We start from the raw sequence: 24,096 nt of genomic DNA, 5'->3' as shown, positions 1-24,096 counted from the left end.
GGGATCGGTTTCGGGCGGCAGCGGGTTGGCGAGTTACAACTTAGTTAGCTCAGACAGAATTGCTGGCGATATCTCAATTTGGGGCTCATAAAAATAACGAGTAATAGGCCATGTCCAAAGCGGTGGTCACAAATAAACTTAAACGAACAGGAGATACTCTTGAGGCACCAATGATGTTAGGGCCTTAACGATTTTGATAATCTCGTTGAACCAAGATCTGAAAAAGACAACTTTTTAATATGCCACAAGATTCTTTAAAGATTTTAAAATATGTTTTCTATAAATCATTATAATCTCATTATAAAAACTTTTGGGATTTTTCGAGATTTCTAATGCAAGTTCGTAAAAATATTGCATACTTTTTGGGGACCCCCAATTTTTCTGGTGGTATATAACACTTTTAACAGAAGTCTCTATTAAAGCTTTCGACTAAATTTGATCGACTTGATATTTGATAAATGGCTAAAAAATATGATCCTTGTCGAAGAATGCCTACATAAAATAAAAACTGTTCGTCGAAGTAGACGGGGACTGGGTTGCCAGTCTCTTAACAATCAGAGTTTTAACCCCTTGACATCTTCATTAGAACACAATAGGACCTACAAGCCCAACACACAAAACCAGCCCCATAACCCAAAAAAAACCCCAAGACTTTTGCATTTTGGAACCCTCTCAGATGTTCGAAGTGTTCTGAAACTGGGTACTCCAAATTTACGATGGCAACCAAGCAGCCCACTCCCCGCCAGCTGGCCTATCTTGACGAGCTGAAGATGCGTCTGCAGGAGCTTCGCGATCGGCAGGCCACCTTCATGGAGCAGACCGCCAAGATGCTCAGCCGGATGAGCTCCCCCAACACGGAGACTGTTTCGGAAGAGCCAGTGGCCACCATTCCGCCGGAGGGAAGTGGAGCCCCAGACCCTTCCCTGGGTGCAGGTAGCGGGGTCACCAAGGGATCGAAGGGCAACCTCAACATCAAAGAACTGATCAATCGCTTCGAGGATCTGCGCAAGACCTCGCAGGTAGGATTACTAAACCTGGCTAATATCTACAGTCAAACCTCTTTAACCCAAAAATATTTAATAGACTAATTTCGCCGCCGAATAGATTCTGTATGTGTGACTGGGGTCCTTCCAAAATTTCCTAAAGTTTATGTACGATTTTTTTGAGGCTGATTCGGCGTAAGATCTAAAATGTTAACGCCATTGGTGTTATTAAAATTGAAATAATATATCCAAATTACTTATACAACCAGCGTTTTTTCTTATTGGGAGAGGTTTAAACGTGGTTTAAAGTTCACCAGTTCAGTGGTTTTGCCAAATATTTGTATAAATTAAATGTTATACGAAAATAATTTTATATTGTATTTAGGTTAACTTTTTAGACCTTGGCGGAATTTGAAATAAGAAAATAATACCGATAAATGCATAAAATGATAAAGTAGGACGTTGCCTAATATTATTGACAAAAAATATATGTAAAAGTCTTATTGTTTCCATTTTTATAAAATATCTTTGCAGGAGTTTGGTGATCTGCCCGAGGTTCCCGAGGAGCTGCTCAACGTGGATGTGCGCCGCATTCTGAAGGGCTACGAGAAGCTGATCGAGGACGGCCATGTGCTTCAGCAATCCTGGTTCCTGCTCAAGAAGTCCACGGAGAGCTGTGCCCGATTTGCCAGTACCAACGGCATGGCATCGGTGGAATGTCCTGCCTTGAAGATAAGCTCGGGCATCGTTGAGGTCACCTACGTGGTACCAGAACGCAGTCCGCAGGTGGTAAGGGTATCCCGATCCAAGGAATCTGCATCGCTGCAATCGAATGTGGTCACCAGTTCGATGATTGTGGATAAGAAGGAAGAGGTATTCAGTCCGACGGATGTCAAGTGGAAGTGCAGGTCGCCTGACTATGGTAAGAGCCAAAAATATTGTAGGTTGGACACTTTCAAGTAGCCTAAGCGAAAGCGTTATCCAAATCCTAGGTCATGCGCGTTGGGGAGCATTCATGCAGTTGATCATTCGCCTCTTCCGTCCATTCCGTGGCTGCAGTACGAAGAAGGCAGCCAGAACTCCGCCTCCAGATCGATGGCCTGCCACCTGCCGGAAAAGAAGCCCATCCACTAGGCCTTTTCAATAGCCAACACACAAAATGCACAAGTGAAGACCCAAACTAAGCCACACCAATCCCCCCACGATAATCCCACCAGAAATAATCCAATAAAACGACCCACACCCAAGAGATGCGTTAATCAATAGAAAACACCACACGTCAGCGTGTCAATATTTTGCCTAATTAATGTGAACCGGCTTGGGCGCAGTGGCGCATCAATTTCGGGTGTCAAGTGCAATGAGGGCGAACGATCGCTCTGTGGGTCCAATCCCCTTATTCCGGATTCCGGACCACCATCAGCTAATGTATATCCATATAGCCACAGCCACAGCCACAGCCACACAGCTATGGCCATGCTATGGCGATGGCGACGTATGGCAGCAACTGCTGCGCTGACAGCGCATTTTAGTCGCCCATGGAATACCGAAAATAAATCTTGCCCTGTCGTGACACAGAGCGGACGATACACTGCGAAAAAATGTGTAAGCTTTGGAAATTAAATATTGAAATTAGAACTCCAGATCTTAAAGTAAAAAGTAAAATTACATGCGATAATGCAAACACTTTAAAAATATAAAAAAAAAACATTTCAGAGAACTTAAATTAATGACAGTAAGAGCTATTTTTTTTTAATAATATAGTTTAAAAAAAAATAAGAACGGTTAAAATTAAAAACTTGTTTCTAAGACCTTATTAATTTAAAAGACAACTAGTCAAAAGTTTTAACCAGTACTACCACGTAAGCAAACTTTATTAATTTAATACCCAATTTAAAACTAAATTTTACAACTTGTTGTGATAAACAAGCTTAGTATTTTTGAACTGTAATAAAGGAGTGATACATTGTTTGAGGAGGGGTATAAACACTAAAAGCAGCGCAGACAAAATACTTGGCCCCACACAACACACACGCATAGCGAGAAGTAAACATTTAAATTTAAATTAAGTGGCTTGTTCGGCATCTCCGAATGCAGCAGCTAATGAGCGGAGGCCCACTCCATGTGGGCAGAAAGAAGATAGAGGAAAATACATTTTGAGGGTCGGGGATCGCAGCAGGAAGCTTTCACGTTCGGATTATCAACGAAATTGATATATTTACTTAAGCGCATGGCCATATATCTGTTTGCGGTGAGATATGCATCTTCGGGGGGATCTGATTAGTTTGGATGTTTTTATCTGGCTTATAACTTCACATACAAATACACATTAAATTTAAGTGAATTTAAAACTTGTAGCTATCAGTCATCCGCCAAAAAATTGTAACTGCTATCATCTAGCATCCCGTTGGATAAATCAACCTGTACACATTTATAAATACCTAATTAATTATAATTAAAATTACAAGCATTTAAATCAGAAATAACAAGTCCAAACTGGAAGGCAAACACGAATTCCAGCCGCACCTTGGCTGTCCATAATAAGAAATCATGTTTGGCAATGATTTGTGGCATCGATGCCGATGCCGATGCCGATGCCAGCTTGCAGTGGAGTGGATAAGTCCATGGAGTTGATCAGGTGGGGGGAGAACGATGGCTTATCTGCGGAGCCTGACACGAGTGGCGATGACGATGGCGATGTTAATCAGCGACAGGCGGCCACTTGCAACCAGCTGGAAAAAATAAATATATAGATATTTACGCGATCTATAGATACATGCATGTGCGGCCACGATGCCGCAACATGTGTCCACGAATCAGCGAGGGGCAACAAACGAGTTGCAAAGTGGCTGACACCGCTGTTTCGTTCCGTTGGCGCTTGAATTGATTTGACCTGCAACATTATTTGCCGTTCGCAGGTGGAAAGAGCCACCAAATATGGCAGACAAATCCACATTGTTCATGAGGTTTCTTTGGGAAGCCAGCTTCAAGGTTTCGACCTCTGCTATTACTATGGCTAATAGGGTTGATCTTGATTGTCCGGTACATAAATCATAAGCAGAGATCTTGGTGCAAAGTGGGTTATAGCCAAATACACTTTTGGAAAAAATAACAGACAACTGATGTTTTTTTCGATAATTAAATTATTTATGGTTTTTAATATGTTTAAAAAATCAAATTAACAAATTTAAATATTCTTACAAGGTATATTCATTTCTCATAGTTCAAATCAGATTGTACTTATTTTAATTCTCCAATTAACTGTGTTCATTAATAAAGTAAAAGTTGTCTGAGTTGTAATATAAATTTGTACTTGAAGTTTTTATATTTTATATTTTATATACGTAGCACTAGTTATCATTATTTTATTGAACAAATTAATTTGAGCAAATAGTTTGAATACATTAATTTTTATGTTTCTTTCAAGGGTGATCGTGATATTTGTGATCTACCTGCGACCTTTTAAGTAAACATCTGGAGCAGTGGTTAAATAAAAAGCCAAGCTATCAGCATGTAAACATCCGAAATGTCGACGCCTAGTCAAACATCGGAATCGTGATTGTTAAATCTAGTTCCGCGGAATCCCCAACAGTTGTAAACTGACATAACAAACAGTTCTGGGAATTCGTCATCGCACATTTCACAGGGGCGGGAACCCGTCGAGCACACGCCCACCTGCATAAGACTGTGGGCGTGGGTGGGAGTGGCAGGGGGAAGGGGAAGGGGAATCGGTGTTCGCTTTGATGTTGCACCGACACACGTTGGCAGACGTCTGTTCACCTAATTATCACACCATTTGAGGCATCGTAAAAGCGAGACAGCCAAAGGTAACGAGGGGGTGTACGCTATATGTGGGTGGATGGGCGGATCGGGAAGCCGAAATTCAAGTTTCATTTCGCTGCATTTGTCGTGTTTATGGGGCGCATCATAAACCCATAGATGTGTGAAAGGAGAGCGGCGAGATCAAAGCCCTCCGGGAATTAAACTATGCAGAAATACATGTACGTTTTTGGATGAATAATTGGGCATTTCAGAAATTTGTGCATAAACTTACATAAAAACTTGGAAATTACAATAACTTTAAATCAATACTTTTCATTGTGCTTTACTTGAAGAGTAATTACAATAGTGCAATTGGAAAATACTTTTTTATAAATACAAAAAGCAAGACAAACAAAAAATAAGCAGAATGCATTTATACATTTTACATTAATGCATCAAAAATCTTTATGCAAAGGATTTTAATTTAAGTTTTACCATCAGAATATCTCAGCTAAAATATCCTCTCTACTTACTACTGAATAAATTAAATCCCCGAATGCATTTATCATGTTTGCCGGGACTCCGCATATCAGGCTTTCATTTGAGTTTCCATTAATTTCAGTGTACAAGGCAAATTAGCAGCAATTTACATCCGTTACGATGGTCGGATGGTGGGAATGGGGAAAAGCGGGTAGGGGAAAGTATTAGAGAAGGGCAGAGGAAGCGAATTAGACCTCGGCCCGGCGGGAAATGGAAAATCCCGACCACCACCAGCTGCACTTGCACATGCAAACTAATAAATTTCATTGATGTGTCTATTTTGGGCTGCCCTCCACCCATCTAAAGAGCCACGAAGTGCCTGCAACGGAAGCAATTTGTAGCTACAAGCTGTAATTTCTGCCTCCCTCCCGCTTTTCCCACTTTTCCTCTTTTCCAACTGGGAGGCAACGCCTCTTCTGACATTCCTCGGCCAAATAAAAAAGACGTCGATAATTCTTAAGCAACGGCGCGAAAATCGGGCAAATTTTCGCTGTCAGTGGTCGGAACCTAATGGCTGGCATTGGGAAAGGGGGCGGTGTACACTAGACCTCGTTGGCTTTAGCAAAGCAATTGCTGCACATTTTATTTAACCCTTTTTATGGCCTCATTATGGCCCCAAAAGGAAGAGCGCGGAGTGCAGACAAAATATATATCTTTTCAGCCGAATTGGGGTAGCAATTTCTACCGGGGAAAGGGGCTCGGAGCGGGTGCGAAATGTCTGGCGGAAATGAGGCTAGGAATCAAGCAAATAAATGTTTTATAAAATGTTTCCAGCACACAAAGTAACCGAGTGCGACTGAGAGGGCAAAGAGCCGTTCCCCGACAATTCCCCAGCCATTAAAATGAAATTTATTGTTCACAATGTTTTATGGTTTTCGAAATTTCGTGCAAAATGGAGTTACTTGGTAATTTGGACGGAAAATGAACGTTACCATGGCTTGGGTTCATATAAAATGTTACTTTGTCTCTTATTATTTCCTCAAACCCTTTATCATATGATTAATGTAAGGCCATATAAACACATTAAAAGCATACATTTCAAAATACATTAAAATATCGGGACTTTTATGATGTATCTTTATTTAACCTACAAGCTTTTTAAGAATTTCAGAAGTACAAACTGAAGATAAAATATAAGATAGCAATTTCGACAATTATCAAAAACTTTATTCAAATATTTTGTAAAAAAGGGCACAGATACATTCATATAATGTAATAAATTAAATATTAAGTTTGAGTAATGCGTACTTTTTAACAGGTATGATTAACTTAAAAATCTTCTGGAATGCCATATTTTTCCATACCCAGTATTTATCAAATGAAATCAAATTGTTTGGTTTCGTTCCTGGACCCCGAAAGAACGGCCTGTAAATCTCTTCAACTGCAATTCATATTCCCCACAGAGAGGTTGTCTGAGCCCAGTTTTTCCCCCTCCGAAAAAAGGGGTGGTGCGGGAAATTAATAGCGGCTAAAACTTTCAACTTTGCCAGAGGGAGGAGCTGCAGCAGAGCAGCAGAGCAACAGAGCAGCATCGCCAGGAGCAGGAGCTCACTTACTCATTCATTCAGTTTAGCAGGGGCAACTTGTGGCCATAAATTTGAGCGCAGCGCAAGAGTGGAAAATACACCGAAAAATTGCGGAGGCAAGTTGGCCGACCTTCCAAGCCTCGAACCCCTCCCCCCTCTACACCACTTTACAGTTGTGTTTTTGAGAGCAGGATCCTCCTTTGGGGACTTTGCACTGTGTGTGTGTGTGTGTGATATCTAGCGCACTTTCAGCGCGACGATAAATTTCCAAGGCAAAATGTGTAAATTATAAATACGAGCAATTATTTTAACTCTACTTAACAAATTACCATGCCGTAGCATATGGGGCAAAAGGTATAAATTACCGACTTTTACGACTTGCGGAAATTGTACGGCGACGACGGCGTTGCAGGCAGGTTATATATGTATGTATGTATATGTACTATAGCCTGTTTCGGGATGCATGTGTGCGAGAGTATTTGTGTGAGGTGTTCTGGCGGGAGTCTGCTTAATTGTGTGTGTAGGTGATTATGCCTAATTGCGTGTGTGTGTGTGTGTGTGTGTGTGTCAGGACGAAAAGCGGAGGCGTCGACGGCGGCATGTTCAAGGATCTCTCTCTCACATCCTGTCTCGGAAATTTTCCACCTTTCCTTCATCGCTTTTCCGCCACTTTCCCCGCTCGGTTGCGGTGTAAAACTTTTCGAATCAACTTTTAAGCAGCGCAAATGACGTTGTGGCCATGTTAGAGGTGAGCAGGGAAGTCGAGGGGACTTTTGAGGGGGGGGCTAGTCTAGTCAAGTCTGCGATGGTTTTTTAGGATGAAGGGGGCGTGGCAACCTCACTTGATGACTTGATAACTTGTGTTCGTGCAGCAACGTTCCTTGGCAAATTATGTTGAGGGCCCCGGTTTAATTGCATTATGGCGGGCTAAATTTTTGACTTTCAGCACAATGAGTAATCAATTTAATACAAATTGTAATTAAGTTATATAATGTCGTTAGGGAACACTAATTGCGTAAATGAACTAATCTTAAACTTATTTCAGCAACTATAAAAGTCCTTAAAGTATTACAAAATATTTATCTTTTTCGGATTTTAGTTTAGGACAGTAAATTTCCATCAAACTTTTATACCTGAACAAGCTTTAAAAAATTATATATTACGATATTAATTAATTTAATTAAATTGATAATAAAAACGGCCATAAAAAAAGGATTAGCAAAAACAAAAACAACAAAAATTAAATAAAGTAATATTATAGAAAATAATATATGAGTGAATAATTAAACCAACAAGCATTAAGCATAAGCTCCATACTACCACATTGTTCGGCACTATTATTTACGAACTCAAAGGCGAGCGCCTTAGGCAAGTTCATTCAATCAAAATACTTGGCCAACTGCCCCTGTCTTAGCCTCTTTGCACTCGCTGTCTTGCATTTAAAATTCGCACAACATGCCAGGCCATTAATCATTTTCGCAAGCAGCCAGCGAGAAGACTTGATTCCATTTTTTTTGGGGGGCAAAAATGGGGGACGCCGCGCAAAAAACAAAATGAATATTTTCTTTACTTCTTACGCAACGCTGGACACAAGATTGATGTGACATTTGTGCCGGGCTCTTGAGAAATATGGCAGCTCTTGGCAAGCTGCCTCTTACCACTCCTGGCAGCAATTGGCAATGAAAAATTCTAGCGCCAGCCAAAACGACATTTCAATTCGAAAAGTGCTCGACACTCTCCAGTCGAGAAAGGCTCGGGGATTTCCCCACTTTTCCCCCCTCGGTGACAGTGAGTGCGAAAAATATTGCGCACGCAGCATATTTCGGGTTTTGGGTTAACTTGCCTTCGACTTTGGCTTTGGCCTCAGATACCGACTCAGTTTCTGTTTCTGTTTCAGTTTCAGTTCCAGCTCCAGTCCGAGTACGAGTACGACTCTCGCTGGATGGCAGACATCCTGGCACGCCATCTATCATTTCAGCTCTAAGGGTTGTTGATGGCCCCCATAAATTATTTTTGCACGCGCTTCGCGTTCCAAAACTACTGCGCCAAAAATATATGTATACGTACTTTGGCGCAGTGTAGCGGGAGGGTAGCGGCGAAAAGCAATTGCAAAGCGCATTTCATTTACATAACTTAAATATATTTATATCCGCCTTTTTTCGTGGTAATCGTTGCAGCTGTCCTATCCTTGGGCGTTTTATAAATAAAAGGAAAGGGTGACAGCGAAAGGGAAATAGAATGGAAAGGCTGAACCAAACTGAAAGTAACGAGAAAATAACTTTCATGCTAGCTTTGCATTTGCCTTAAAGGCAAATTTAGCTTGTAAATATATTACTTATTTTTTGGTTTTAAATCTCATCTGGTAATTGAATTAAAATTAACCAAAATGCTAATTACAAATATTTAAAAGTGAAAAAGTTTATTAAAGTATTTATTTCAGAACTACGGTTTAAGATTCTTAAAATCGGACGACTATTACTTAAAGCTTTCATGGGAACAATAAAAATATATAAAAAAAAACAATTCGAAAAAAATTTAACTTTTCTATTTTGTAATTTTGTTTTTAAATTTTTTATCACGTATTAATAATTTGACAGTTCGGAATTACGCTTGTAATTTTATTAAAATCCGATATTGATCATATAGCTGCCATAGGAACTATCGAATAATTGAGCTGCAAATCATCATAATGTTTTTTAAACATATACGCAAGTAAATCATAATTTTAATGTTTTCAAGAAAATTGCAGCTTTCGGCTTGCCGAATTTTGCTTGCTTTCTTGTTTACAATGAAAGAAAAGTTATGGAGTTAGAACTGCAGGTTTTTGGTCACTTTTCTGCAAAGACGGTTTTTTCGGAGATTTGGAAAGGGGTTACATCATAAAAATGACAAAAAATCGACACGATATTATAAACCAAAATTTAAATGCAACTTTTTAGAGGCTTAAGCCCCAAGACTTTGAAGATATACAACTTTGAAATCGGATGCGTGAAAGAAAGTTATGGATTTAGAACTGCAGGTTTTTGGTCACTTTTCTGCAAGGACGATATTTTCGGAGATTTGGAAAGGGGTTACATCATAAAAATGACAAAAAATCGACCCGATATTACAAACCAATTTTTAAACGCAGAGTTTTAGAGACTGAAGCCACAATACTTTAAAGATATGCCATTTTTAAATCGGATGTTTGCAAGAAAAGTTATGGAATTAAAACTGTAGGTTTTTACAATGATGTTTTTCGGAAATAAATTAAGGAGTTATGTCAAAAACTTAAAAAACCCATAGTTTTAAAACAAAATTTAAATGCAACTTTTTAGAGGCTTAAGCCCCAAGACTTTGAAGATATACAACTTTGAAATCGGATGCGTGAAAGAAAAGTTATGGATTTAGAACTGCAGGTTTTTGGTCACTTTTTTGCAAAGACGATATTTTCGGAGATTTAGAAAGGGGTTACATCATAAAAATGACAAAAAATCGACCCGATATTACAAACCAATTTTTAAACGCAGAGTTTTAGAGACTGAAGCCACAATACTTTAAAGATATGCCATTTTTAAATCGGATTTTTGCAAGAAAAGTTATTGAATTAAAACTGTGGGTTTTCACAATGATGTTTTTCGGAAATAAATTAAGGAGTTATGTCAAAAACTTAAAAAACCCATAGTTTTAAAACAAAATTTAAATGCAACTTTTTAGAGGTTTAAGCCACAAGACTTTGAAGATATACAACCTTGAAATCGGATGCGTGAAAGAAAAGTTATGGATTTAGAACTGCAGGTTTTTGGTCACTTTTTTGCAAAGACGATATTTTCGGAGATGTGTTCACTTTTTTGCAAAGACGATATTTTCGGAGATTTAGAAAGGGGTTCCATCATAAAAATGACAAAAAATCGACCCGATATTATAAACCAATTTTTAAACGCAGAGTTTTAAAGACTGAAGCCCCAATACTTTAAAGATATGCCATTTTTAAATCGGACGTTTGCAAGAAAAGTTATTGAATTAAAACTGTGGGTTTTCACAATGATGTTTTTTGGAAAGAAATTAGGGAGTTATATCAAAAACTTAAAACACTCATAGTTTTAAAACAAAATTTAAATGCAACTTTTTAGAGGCTTAAGCCCCAAGACTTTGAAGGTATACAACTTTGAAATCGGATGCGTGAAAGAATAGTTATGGATTTAGAACTGCAGGTTTTTGGTCACTTTTCTGCAAAGACGATATTTTCGGAGATTTAGAAAGGGGTTACATCATGAAAATGACAAAAAATCGACCCGATATTACAAACCAATTTTTAAACGCAGAGTTTTAGAGACTGAAGCCACAATACTTTAAAGATATGCCATTTTTAAATCGGATGTTTGCAAGAAAAGTTATGGAATTAAAACTGTAGGTTTTTACAATGATGTTTTTCGGAAATAAATTAAGGAGTTATGTCAAAAACTTAAAAAACCCATAGTTTTAAAACAAAATTTAAATGCAACTTTTTAGAGGCTTAAGCCACAAGACTTTGAAGATATACAACCTTGAAATCGGATGCGTGAAAGAAAAGTTATGGATTTAGAACTGCAGGTTTTTGGTCACTTTTTTGCAAAGACGATATTTTCGGAGATGTGTTCACTTTTTTGCAAAGACGATATTTTCGGAGATTTAGAAAGGGGTTCCATCATGAAAATGACAAAAAATCGACCCGAAATTACAAACCAATTTTTAAACGCAGAGTTTTGGAGACTGAAGCCCCAATACTTTAAAGATATGCCATTTTTACATCGGACGTTTGCAAGAAAAGTTATTGAGTTAAAACTGTGGGTTTTCACAATGATGTTTTTCGGAATTAAATTAAGGAGTTATATCAAAACTTAAAACACTCATAATTTTAAAACAAAATTTAAATGCAACTTTTTAGAGGCTTAAGCCACAAGACTTTGAAGGTATACAACTTTGACATCGGATGCGTGAAAGAATAGTTATGGATTTAGAACTGCAGGTTTTTGGTCACTTTTCTGCAAAGGACGATATTTTCGGAGATTTGGAAAGGGGTTACATCATAAAATGACAAAAAATCGACCCGATATTACAAACCAATTTTTAAACGCAGAGTTTTAGAGACTGAAGCCACAATACTTTAAAGATATGCCATTTTTAAATCGGATGTTTGCAAGAAAAGTTATGGAATTAAAACTGTAGGTTTTTACAATGATGTTTTTCGGAAATAAATTAAGGAGTTATGTCAAAAACTTAAAAAACCCATAGTTTTAAAACAAAATTTAAATGCAACTTTTTAGAGGCTTAAGCCACAAGACTTTGAAGATATACAACCTTGAAATCGGATGCGTGAAAGAAAAGTTATGGATTTAGAACTGCAGGTTTTTGGTCACTTTTTCTGCAAAGACGATATTTTCGGAGATGTGTTCACTTTTTTGCAAAGACGATATTTTCGGAGATTTAGAAAGGGGTTCCATCATGAAAATGACAAAAAATCGACCCGAAATTACAAACCAATTTTTAAACGCAGAGTTTTGGAGACTGAAGCCCCAATACTTTAAAGATATGCCATTTTTACATCGGACGTTTGCAAGAAAAGTTATTGAGTTAAAACTGTGGGTTTTCACAATGATGTTTTTCGGAATTAAATTAAGGAGTTGTATCAAAAACTTAAAACACTCATAATTTTAAAACAATATTTAAATGCGAGTTTTTAGAGGCTTAAGCCACTAACTTTGAAGATATACAACTTTGAAATCGGATGCGTGAAAGAATAGTTATGGATTTAGAACTGCAGGTTTTTGGTCACTTTTCTGCAAAGACGATATTTTCGGAGATTTGGAAAGGGGTTACATCATAAAAATGACAAAAAATCGACCCGATGTTATAAACCAATTTTTAAACGCAGATTTTTAGAGTCTGAAGCCACAAGACTTTGAAGATATAGAACTTTGCAATCGGATGCGTGAAAGAAAAGTTATGGAATTAAAACTGCAGGTTCTTGGAGCCCTGTCTTACAATGATGTTTTTCGGAAATAAATGCTTAGTCTGTACTGTTATTTTTATCAACATTAATTATAAAATACAGTTTTGGGCTAGTCCAAAAGACCGGATTAATCTAAATCATGAATATCAACATTCATAAGCTAATTTATTTTCTTTTTGATCCTCAATTTTTTATCTTTTCAATTGCTAAGATCAATGATACTGGGAATGAATCAAAATATCTGAGAAATGCAAGTCAAGAGCATTCATTTACCATCAAAAAACATTCCACTCTAAAACGACTTTAATTTGAATTGAGAAAACAACGACATGTCCACCATCCACAAACAACTCTATAAAAATGACGCATTAAGTTCCACGGAGATGCGGCGTCGTCGCGAAAGAGACTGCCTTCGATTGCGGAAAATAAAACGCCAAGAGCAGTTCCTTAAGCGACGCATTGGATTGGAGAGCTGCGCCAGCAACGATTTGCAGGTGGAAAGCCCTGACTTCCCTATTAGTATTCAAAGCCAAATAGTATTTCTTCTCAGACTGCCGACATGCACATTGATGGCCATTTAAAAATCACTAATGATTTGGTTCAGCTGCTGTACAGTGAACACGAGAGCGACCAGCTGAATGCCACAAGAAAGCTCCGCAAGCTGCTGTCCGACGGTCCCAGTCCACCCATCGAGGAGGTCGTCAGGAGAGGTTTGGTGCCGCAGTTGGTATCGTTTCTCCGGAGTGGCTCGAATGCCGCCCTGCAATTCGAGGCCGCCTGGACGCTGACGAACATTGCCTCGGGTAATTCGCAGCAAACCAGGACCTTGATCGAGGCCGGAGCAGTGCCCATTCTCATTGAGCTGCTATCTAGTTCGGTCCAGTGCCCAGAAGTCCAGGAGCAGGCTGTGTGGGTTCTGGCCAACATAGCCGGCGACTCTTCAATGTGCCGGGATCATCTGCTCGACTGCGGACTTCTAGTTCATCTTCTACAGTGAGTAAAAGTAGGGCTTAACTTTTTATGTGTCTAAAATTGTGTTGCCCTTCATCCAGGGCATTGGCAGACACAGAGCGCATCTCAATGATCCGCAAAGCTGTGTGGACATTGTCTAATTTGACTCGTTTTAAAAACCCGCCCGTAGACTTTACTAAAGTCGGACGCTGTCTTCCCATTCTGGCAAGATTGCTGGACCTCACCGATGCGGATGTACTTGCTGATACTTGTAGGGCCATCGGCCACCTGTTGGATGGACCGAACAATCAAATCCAGACCGTACTTGATGCGGGAGTTGGCCATCGCTTGGTAGAACTACTACAGTAAGTGTTACACAGAAAAAAAGGAATAAGTTTAATTGGAAACCGATTCATTTTGGACTTGTTACTGGGCTTATTACTTTTTTAAGTTCAAAAAGGGAAAAAAGTTTAACTGTATTTTCCTGTGAATGTTGTGGACATTTGTTTTTTCTGATTATTGATTCTTTCCTGCAGACATCCGCAGCAGAGCGTAAGCACAGCCGCGTTGAAGGCAGTGGGCAAAATTGCGACCGGGGAGGATCAGCAAATTCAGGTGATATTAGACAATAATGCCCTGCCCCACATTAGTCAACTACTGAGCTCGCCGAAGGAGGAAATCAAGGAAGAGTCATGCTGGACAATCTCCAATATTGCGGCCGGCAATCGGGAGCACATTCAGGCCATTATAAATGCTAGCTTATTTCCCAAATTAGTAAATATCATGCAGACGGCAGAATTCAGGACTCGCAAAACGGCAGCTGTGGCCATTGCCAATGCCAGCAGCGGCGGATCCTCTGAGCAGATCAAGTACTTGGTTGAGGTGGGCTGTGTGCCTCCCATGTGTGATTTTCTCACGATCCTCGACTCGGACATCCTCCACTTGGCACTGAATGCTCTGGAAAACATTTTAAAAGCGGGTGAAGAGCTCCATTCGCGGCCAAATCCTTATGCCCTTGCCATCGAGGAATGCTGTGGTAAGTAAGATGTTTTTAATTTCAATTTAAAAATCACACGTTCTTAAATTTTTAATTTTAGGTCTAGATAAAATCGAGTATTTGCAGGCGCACGAAAACCGCGACATCTACCAAAAATCGTTTGACATAATCGAGCTGTACTTTGGTAGTGAGGAAGATGACTGCCGGATGGCCCCCGTGAAGCTTGAATTCGATGCGGTTATGCCCATCAATGGCTTTAATTTTTAAGCCTCATTCCGAGCAGGATAGCAATTCCACGATCGAAATGCAAATCTTTTACTAAAATTGATCATGAGTGCGGCTCGTTTTAAGTCCTTGTGATACACACAATTATGTGCATATTATGTAAATTATATTGTAAATATTTCAACAAACGCTGTACACTTATGCAAACAAACTAGCGTTTTGGTATCACAGTTACCAAATTTTAAAATCGAATTTATTTTTGTAAAATTTTGTATTTGGTTCTAAAAAAAATTAATGATAAAATAAATATGCCTAACAGAATTTGGCGTATTACCCTATGAGTTTAGTGTGTAGGAATGTTGATTAAGTTGTCCAACCCTATTTTAGTTGTCAAGACTGAACCAATTAAGCCCCCACCCATATTCAGCTGTCTATGAAATGCTTCCCCGAACTCACTTTTTGGCAGTGCCTTAAGCGGTTTTGCACTCGCCTTGGACATCAATCAAACGGGCATTAAAACATATTCCCGAGCCAAGGCCCGGGCCCAAGTCAAAACCTCATTATCGTGGCGGGGCATTAATCAGCTGGACACCGACTAGTGGTCAGTGGCCACCCCCCCGGATGACTCTATTCTCTGCACTCCCGACTGCCCACTCCACCTTACTCCACTCCACTCCTGTCCACTGAAATATACTGGAATATTGTTGCGGTCAACAAAGTCCATGGCTTTATTAATTGCTGCTCATTAGCGCTCCGGGCCCATCGATCAAAGTGACCACAACAGCGCTGGAGATACGTATACACTACATATGTGTACTTTTGTGTGCATGGCAGTAACACGATGACCCACAGATGCAGATAAAACATAATTTAGTGGCAGCCAAGTGCAGATAAGCCCTGTGGCTGCCGTCGCATTGACAAACTGCAGACAGGCGCCCATGGGCGAGGATGAGGGATGTGGTGGATGGTACATGGGATGTATGGCGGGGAAAGTGGGGGAAAGCCATTCTCACTGGACGCCTCGCATCGGAAACTTTGTCGCCATTGGACATTATCGCAATTTCTAATCGAAGGCCCAGCAGCAGCGGCAGCAACAACAGCTCATGATTGAAATTCAAGTCTCTCGCCCCACAACAGCCACATAATAAATGACCTGAGGCCGCAGCGGGAAACCAAAAAAAAAAAGACAAAAAAACGCAGAACAACAAAACAACAAAACAAGGGAAAGGCATAGCCGTAATCAGCACTTGTAACTGAAAACCCTCGGGTCACTGGGATGGGGGTGTCCAGCGGAGTGGATCCAATCCAGTCGGCCGATGAGCATGTGTAAAGTTTCCGAGGCGGAGGACACACTAATTAGCGGCCATTGATCATTCGGGTCTGGCGCCTGGGTGTGACAGCCGAATTTCTTCGGAAGGAGTCGTTTATAGTGAGAAAACCCAAAGCGGATCATGATCGATCTGGAAAATACCCTAAGTTACAAACTAAGCTAAATAGCTTACTTATTGACACTAAAAAATGTGCCTAAATAGTAATAAAACAGTGTTCAAATGTTTTTTATGGATAGCAGATTTCTTTTAATTAATCGTAACACTCATTATTTCTAAAACAAAATGTTTTACAAATTTTTTTTATATCCAGTGTTGAAAGCATATACTATATAATGTAAAACTAACCTAATTACAAACTAAGCTTTAAAATAAGCATAATCATATAACTTTTCTTTTTCCTACAATGTTCATATTACTTTATCCATTGTCAAAGCGAATATACTCAAACATCTTTTGATCTCAAAAAATATTCAATTAAGCCATTCTTATCCCTTAATCACATTAAAGAGTTTTATTCATTTTGAATAATCACCATACACACAACGATAGTTATCAACATTTTGTATTCCCGTTTTCAATATCGGGGTTGATCTCTCCGGGTCCCCTTGGATCCGCATAATAGAGCCATTTGACCCGGCGGGGGAGGAAAGTGGTGCTGATAGCTGGATAGCTGACAACTTGAAGTTTTAATTGGGTCTCTTGTTGGGTGACTCCCCGCCATGAGGCGACTCTAATTAACCGCACAAATATGTAGAACATTGCCGCAGTGTGTCCCACCCAGTGTCGCCCATCCGCCCATCACGCCACAACCAGAACCAAACCGCCAGCTCATAAACATAATTCACAAACGAAAATTCAATTGGCCAAAGCTTAAGCACTCGACTCGGCTCTGCTCTAGGTCTTGGTCTTGGACTCTTGTAAGGGCGGTCAAAGTGCCATAAATAAATTAAACCCATTTAACATGCGTCATAAATTTATAAACAATACACCCAAAGCTAATTAGCCGACTCGAAAATTGCTATGAGCTGGGCCAAAGTCGGGGATCGAGTGAGGAACTCAAAGGAAGAGGGGTGGCCTTATTGTCTCGCTGAGCCAGAGTGCAAGTGTTGCCAACTGCGGACGGCATTACGTTCTTTGGGGAGTCTTGACTGTAAGTACAGTGGAATGATTCTATATAAATCTGAAATCAACCGAACAATTTTTATACAAACCATACTTATTTTTACGCAGAAAATACTAGAGGAAGTTTTACTTGAAACAAAATTTAAAAAGCCTTTTAACACTTTAGGTTTACTTTTCAAAATATTATGTACATCTTTTCAAAACCATGTTCCGGGTATTTAAACAATTTCTTTTTAATATAATCAAGTTCTTAATTTTATACAAGTCTTCTTTAAAAATATTTTATTTATAAAGAATTTGTAAGTATTCTCGCAACAAGATTTGATTTTTTATTTTGGATCGATAAAAGTGCATATGCAATATGAAAAAACTATTATGACGACTGGAGCTCGATATGAAAATAAAGTTTTATGGCTTAAAACCACATTAACCACTGCCAGTGTGGACCAAGAGCATATTCCATTTGAAAGGATGGGCAAAAAAGGTGTTTTTTTAGTGTTTTTTTGTGTTGGTTTGGTGTTTCAGTAGCTGCGAAAGCCACTACGACCACATTTGTCCGTTAGCCATTCGTTTTTGGTTGTCTTTTCTTTTTTGGCTGTTTGGCTGGCCGCTTGGCTGACTTGCTTCATAAATAAAATGAATTCGTACTCAACCCGACAGCCATAAATAATAAAGTGCAAAGCACCACCCCCTTTAGCCCACCTCGGCACTCCCACTTCAAGTCCAAGTCTGGTCAGATGTGGCTGTGTTTGCTCCCTCCGCTGCTGCCTCTGGTTTTGGCCAAGTCAATTTCCACAAAGGCAACACTTTCTGCTCGGCGAATTTTAAGATTTACGCTGACACTTGGCAAGGGGCAGGGAATTGGGAAGCGGAAAACTGGGTGCCCTGATGGCTCGAGCTCAGCTGTTTGTCATTTCCTGTGAATTATGTGGTGTTAGTTGGGAATGAATGCTGTTGTTGCCCGTGCTTGTTGACTACCGTTTTGTCTATGTCCAAATGAAGGTAGAAAATAACTTTAGTCTTCAAAAAATTATCCGCACATTTTGAGAACTTGCATCGCCCAGTTGACTCCTTGGATACTCTTGTTCTTGACTTTGTTGGCTATTTATATAACATCTTAACTTAATCAATAATTTGTTTTATGTTTGCACTGACTATTTATAAAGCTTAAGACCATAATGTATTAAAAAATATCATTTGGTTTGCTAAAAAATAATATATTTAGGTAGAAATCTTGCTTTAGCACAATAAATATATCAATATATCAATAAACATCCTTTGGCTTTCTCATACATACTTTTTTATGCAGCTTTCAACATCACATCAGAAATATTATTTCCTCAACCCTTTTACGAAATTATTTGGAACATGGACCAAAGTTTATTTCTACCCCAAAAAAGACACTCTAATTCGACACGGGCTCCTCTTTGTGGGGGCGCAGACATTCTGCCTCCCATTAACATAACTCAATGCACTCGTCGACAGACAGACAGCCCTTTTTGGCTTCCCCGGATCCCCTCTGCGGTCCCTCACCCCTTGGACTCTGTCAGGTCGTAAACATTTGCTTTCTTTGGTTTTTAATTGGATTTTATTATGCCAAGCCGAAAGTTAGCTGCCTGATATATTTATGATTATTATGTTTGTGCCGTGTCTCTGGCCGTATTTCTTTATTCGGCTTTTGTGTTCGGTTTCCAGGGCACCCCAGGCAGCCAAGTGGATCTGTTGAAGGAGTTGAAACGGTGGAAAGTCACTATTATCTTTAAGATTAATTTTAAGAAATAATCATATATATTTAAATTTTTATTAACGCATGGCTAGTAAAATAAAAAACTAATTAATTTATAACAATCAGAGATAATACTAGTAGTTTTCAACACTAAATTTGTGTATTTAACCTAATGAAAGTGCTATTAATAAAAAATACCACAACAATAATAAAATAACAAATAGTAATATTTATTATTAGATACAAAACACTGAAAAATTTTAAAAATTCAGAAAACCAACTTTTAAAATAATCAAATAAATAAATTAATCCTTATGGCAAGGGATATATATTCTTTCGTATTCAATCCATCCCTGGCTGCAGCACATTTTGTTTAATTGCCTGGATGAACAACTAATTTGAAGGCAGTTCAAAAGGCTAGCCGGCAAAACAGATCAAAATTTATATGCATGCGATGGCGGTGCCGATGCATGTGTAACGGCACTTAAAGAACTCCAGCCCCGAACCGACTAACCCACTCCAGGGTGGACCCGAAACCCGGCCCCATATCATCCATTCCCGCGGAGGGGAAAGATAAAACGTGGCGCTCACACAATCCCTAAACGGGGAGAAGGGAGCGAGGAATTCATTTAAATTTATGCGGTTTTCGGCTGTGCGGGGGTGTTTCTGATGTTGCCTTTTGTGCAGTCAACAATTTTCATGCTTGAGCGATTGCCACGAAAAACGAGGGACGGCAGCGGACATAATTAGTTGAAACGGAAGCTAATTTATGTTTTGGCAGTTATGTTTAAATTAATGTTACAAAAATTAAATGCTCATAAATAAAACGAAATTTATGGCCCGACGATGGAGGAGACTTGGCCCAAAGTGCGTGGGTATGGAAAGGAGCGGTGTGGCGGTGTGGTGTGTCCAAGGACCGAAAAACGAGAGCCGAGGAGAAAGCCATTCGAAATCTCCCTAATGTGTGCGAAGCAATTTGTTCGAATGTTCTTCTGTCCCGAGGCAAAGAAAAAGAATTCCAACAACGTGTTTAGAGTCCATTAATGGCCTCGAAACGCACTTAATGCCCAACTGACACTGAAAGTGACAAGAAGATTGGGGGTGAGGCGATAAATCGGTGGCACTGGATATATGGAATCGATTGTAGGCATTAATGGGTGCGGTGAGTGATATTTTATGGGAAATAATTATATTTTCAGAGTGGCTAAGAGGAATATCATAAGTGCAATTAAAATTATAGCTTTACTTAAAAATAACAATTAAAATATTTAAAATTAATTTAGCAGTTAAAAAAAACTTTAATGATAAATTGCTGCACAAAACATTCAGTAGGAATTCAATTTAGTACTAATTAACAAAGCTTACAAATTCTTTTACTTCTTTGATAATTTTATTTTATTTTGTAAAAGATTATTTTTTTTAACATGAGTTATGAAAGTTTATTTGGCCTTTCAACCAAAAATAAGTCATAAATTGAAAACAACAATGTTTTCATGGATTATAAAAAGTTTTCGTCCGAGCACTATGCAAAAAAGTAATTTTCCCTCTACAATACAAAAGCTTAAGCATAAAATTTGATTTGAACTCCTCAACTTCAGCATTCCAGGATGGCGGCACACAAAATCGTTCAGCACAGTACAAATTTCTTGATGTTAGCCAACCTCACGAAATGGCAATCCACAGAATTCCAGCCACAGCTTGTGTGTGTCTGCGTTCGCCCATAAGAGAAAAACCTTTCAAATTTTGCAACGCAATATGTCAATTACTTTCAACAAGCCTGCCAACTGTGTCCAGCACACAACAAATGAAAAATGAATTTAATTGCCCTATGTTGGGTGTCAACATTTTTGAAATGGGTTCGCATTTGTAACGCCGCCGCCGACCGAAAAGCACATTCAGCTGGGCCGGATAACTTTTTGGGTCCTTGGCAGAGTTGGCAGAGTTGGCAACGTTTTTATGACAGTAACAGCAGTAAAAACGTTGACCTCTGAACCCGACCCCTGGCCACCTCCCCTACGGAGAGTTGACCCACATCAGCCCCAATTTGAAAAGTATTTTCGTATGAATGGTCAACATTCTTTGTGCGAATCAGTCAATTTTAAAAAGGCCTTTGAATTGAAGTCTGATTTGGACAGGGATTCCAATTGCGGGCCAAAGTCAAAGTCGGTTTTCCTGTCTGTTGCATGCGAAACCGCAAAGAGCAACATAATGAAAAGTGTTTGGTCATTTATTGTTTAAATGTCTGACAGCCTGTTGACAGCCAAATGCCAAAGTAAGTTGTCACTGGCACGGCCACTGCTGCTGGATGCTCGATGCTGAATGCTCAATGCTGAATGCTGGAAGCGGGATGCTGAATTCTGGATTCTGGTTGCTGGAGTGGATGGGCAAATGTCTGGCCATGTCAGTTGGAGTGAACGAGGGCGAGAACTTTCAGTGAAGTCCTCCGCAATCCGGGTTGCACAAAACTTTCGCAGCGGTTCGCCTTCATCTTTCGAGGCAGTGCAAAGTGCAGGCGACATTTGCTTTGATGTTCTCACTTGATTGACTTGCGGCTGCCTCTGCTTTTCAACTGGCAATGTTTGGGGCAACTCGCCGGGTTAATTAAGTTGGCAAATCAAACGCACATTACGAATGCCAGAGGAGCAATCAAGATTGAAACAATTTCCCCAACCTTGTGGGGTTACGTTGTACGAGCAACAATTGGGCTTACCCAGCTGTCATTCTTGGGCAGCTGGGAAATTGCATCAAAGTAATTAAGAAACAATAAATGTTTAAGTCCAATATAAATGGAAATTTACAATTAAAGTTTAAGATGCACAATTAAATCAAATTAATTAAAAACGTTGTCAATGCAACAATTAATTGTAAAATTTAAAAGCTAATCCAAAAAAAAACATTAAATTATATATATTTATAAACATGAACATGAACATATGAATTTATGAATATTGATGCTTTTTCTAAATTCTTATTGAGAACCTACTTTTTTCAAGACATTATTCAATAACCAGTCGAAGACTGCACCCAACCCTCATTTACAAACCGTATTACTATTATTTTTTTACTCACTTTAAACGTTCGTATCATTGACTTTTTATTTTTATAGCGCTAACGTGCTTCAATACGGCAATATAATAACCTCCAGCTGACAATAAAACATAAATAATTCGCAGGCCAAAGCCGCAAAAAAGCAACAACATAAACTATAGCCCAACAACAAAAAGCCAGTGTCCAGTCGGTGACTGCAAAGGCACAACAACAATAATTACAACAACAACAACAACAATTGCGACAAGCAATTCTCGAATGACAATTGTAAATTGTTTAAATAAAATTTATGAGTGCCCAAATGTGTCGCCATATAATTTCATGCACTTTAACATAAAATTTATCACAATTTGTGTGTCGCATATTTCTTGTTTCGCCTTCTTTTTTCCACATTCTTTTTTTTGCCCCGTATTTTTTCAGTTCACTTAAATAGTTTATATGGGTTTTTGGTCGAGAGCTGGGCTGGAACTGAAACTCTATGTGCGGATTCTATGGGCGCTTTGCCGGCAAAATAACAGTAATTGAAATTTATTGCACAATTTATCGCCGGGACAGATGGCGAAGGGGGGGTGGCGAGGAGTGGGGGGTATACGGAGATAGATCGCTTTCGGTTCGCTTAACTCGCCGTTGTTTCCCTCGCTTTTGTATGCGACATATTGAAATTTATGTCAATTTAAAAAGCAAAGTTGTCGTGTCAATCATAAAACTCAATTATCGCGCAAGCATTTGCAATTGTGGAATGGGGAAGGCAGGGGGCGAGACTTGATAACCGTCATCAGACAGCTTAACAACTCAATTGAAAAGTCATTTGGGAGCGTTTTTACGCGTGTCTAGCTTGCGGAGCTCTCAGAAAGACAACTACGAGCCATGGACCACCCCCACAACATTCAGATGCGGATTCGGATTCGGATTTGATTGCCGGCAATCAGACGGGACTGGCTGATCATCATCAAAACATGCCACTTCTGTTTTGTTCGCTAATCGCCTCTCAATCGAGCTGACTACACTCACAAAAGCCGAAAGCCTAAAGCCTAAAGCCGAAATCCCATTTCGTTATGCGTTTTTTATTTCGGTATTTTTCGGCTGGAAATCCCCCCTTCTTGGCCCCCAAGGCACTTAAGTGGTTTGGACTTTTCTGAGTGGCACCTCGTTGAAGCTGGTGGGTGCCCATTCACTCACTGACTCTCACCGCCTGTTTCGGGTATCAAGTCTGTTCGAATGCCCTGCACACCCCAATTAGTGGTTTTGGGAAAGGGGAATGGTGAGGGGATTGAAGCACTTGAAGATCAAAGACAGATAGCGATGGTCATTTGTCGATGTCCAACTACAAGTGGGTAAAACTGAAGATCGAGTGGGAGTGAGATCACTTGGGGAAAAAGATCAGCCAGTTCACTGCAGGGAACTTATTTTCTAGTTGCAACTATCTATTTATTTTTTACTGGCACTGAACTTGAAACATTAAACAAAAAGCTTCTTTAGTATACCAGCATTACTGTCTTTCTTTCACTATGTGTCTGCCTGTATCTCGACAAACTATTTCCATTGACAAAACAGATCCTTTAATAATATAAATCTCTAAAAGTGTGGTTACCATATTAAGAGATGGTATTAAAATTGTATTATTAACTATTATTTTTTTATTGGATTTTCTTAAATACTTTCTATTTGTCAAGCAGGACTTTATAAACTTCGTATACTTATTAAAATGTCAATAATAATAAAAACGGTTTCAGTCTTTTAATAAATATCCAATCAAAAGACAGTTCTTAATAAAAAAAACTGCTAAGCCAAAATAAAAACTTCCAAAATTCCTACGTGTAGTTTTTTGAGCCAATACATTTTTTTGTAGCTCAGTTGTTTATAAAATTTTAACATATTATTGGAATGAACATTTATATGTATTTAATAAAATATATT

The 24,096-nt window shown here is 39.1% G+C and overlaps 2 protein-coding genes across 5 annotated transcripts; both read left to right on the top strand.

Moving 5' to 3' along the window:
• Positions 1-535: 535 nt before the first annotated feature.
• LOC128263010 (uncharacterized) lies at positions 536-2,232 on the top strand. 3 transcript variants are annotated; one of them, XM_052997644.1, is made up of 3 exons: positions 536-1,019; positions 1,518-1,905; positions 1,976-2,232. In XM_052997644.1, the coding sequence occupies exons 1-3, from the start codon at positions 717-719 to the stop codon at positions 2,128-2,130; spliced, it is 846 nt and encodes a 281-aa protein (XP_052853604.1). In that variant the 5' UTR covers positions 536-716; the 3' UTR covers positions 2,131-2,232. The 3 variants fall into 3 exon arrangements, with proteins under 3 accessions (XP_052853604.1, XP_052853605.1, XP_052853606.1); XM_052997645.1 differs by having other exon boundaries at positions 1,959-2,099; XM_052997646.1 differs by lacking the exons at positions 1,518-1,905; positions 1,976-2,232 and adding an exon at positions 1,084-1,248 and having other exon boundaries at positions 537-1,019.
• Positions 2,233-13,011: 10,779 nt separating this feature from the next.
• Positions 13,012-15,162, top strand: LOC128261309 (importin subunit alpha-5-like). Of its 2 annotated transcripts, XM_052994932.1 has the most exons (5): positions 13,012-13,273; positions 13,330-13,772; positions 13,832-14,095; positions 14,267-14,766; positions 14,828-15,162. In XM_052994932.1, the coding sequence occupies exons 1-5, from the start codon at positions 13,109-13,111 to the stop codon at positions 14,992-14,994; spliced, it is 1,539 nt and encodes a 512-aa protein (XP_052850892.1). In that variant the 5' UTR covers positions 13,012-13,108; the 3' UTR covers positions 14,995-15,162. The 2 variants fall into 2 exon arrangements, with proteins under 2 accessions (XP_052850892.1, XP_052850893.1); XM_052994933.1 differs by lacking the exon at positions 13,012-13,273 and having other exon boundaries at positions 13,633-13,772; positions 13,843-14,095.
• Positions 15,163-24,096: the final 8,934 nt, after the last annotated feature.

The sequence above is a fragment of the Drosophila gunungcola genome, unplaced genomic scaffold, assembly GCF_025200985.1.
Source record: "Drosophila gunungcola strain Sukarami unplaced genomic scaffold, Dgunungcola_SK_2 000001F, whole genome shotgun sequence".
Taxonomy (NCBI): Eukaryota; Metazoa; Arthropoda; class Insecta; order Diptera; family Drosophilidae; genus Drosophila; species Drosophila gunungcola.
This window is presented reverse-complemented; position numbering and strand designations above follow the sequence as displayed.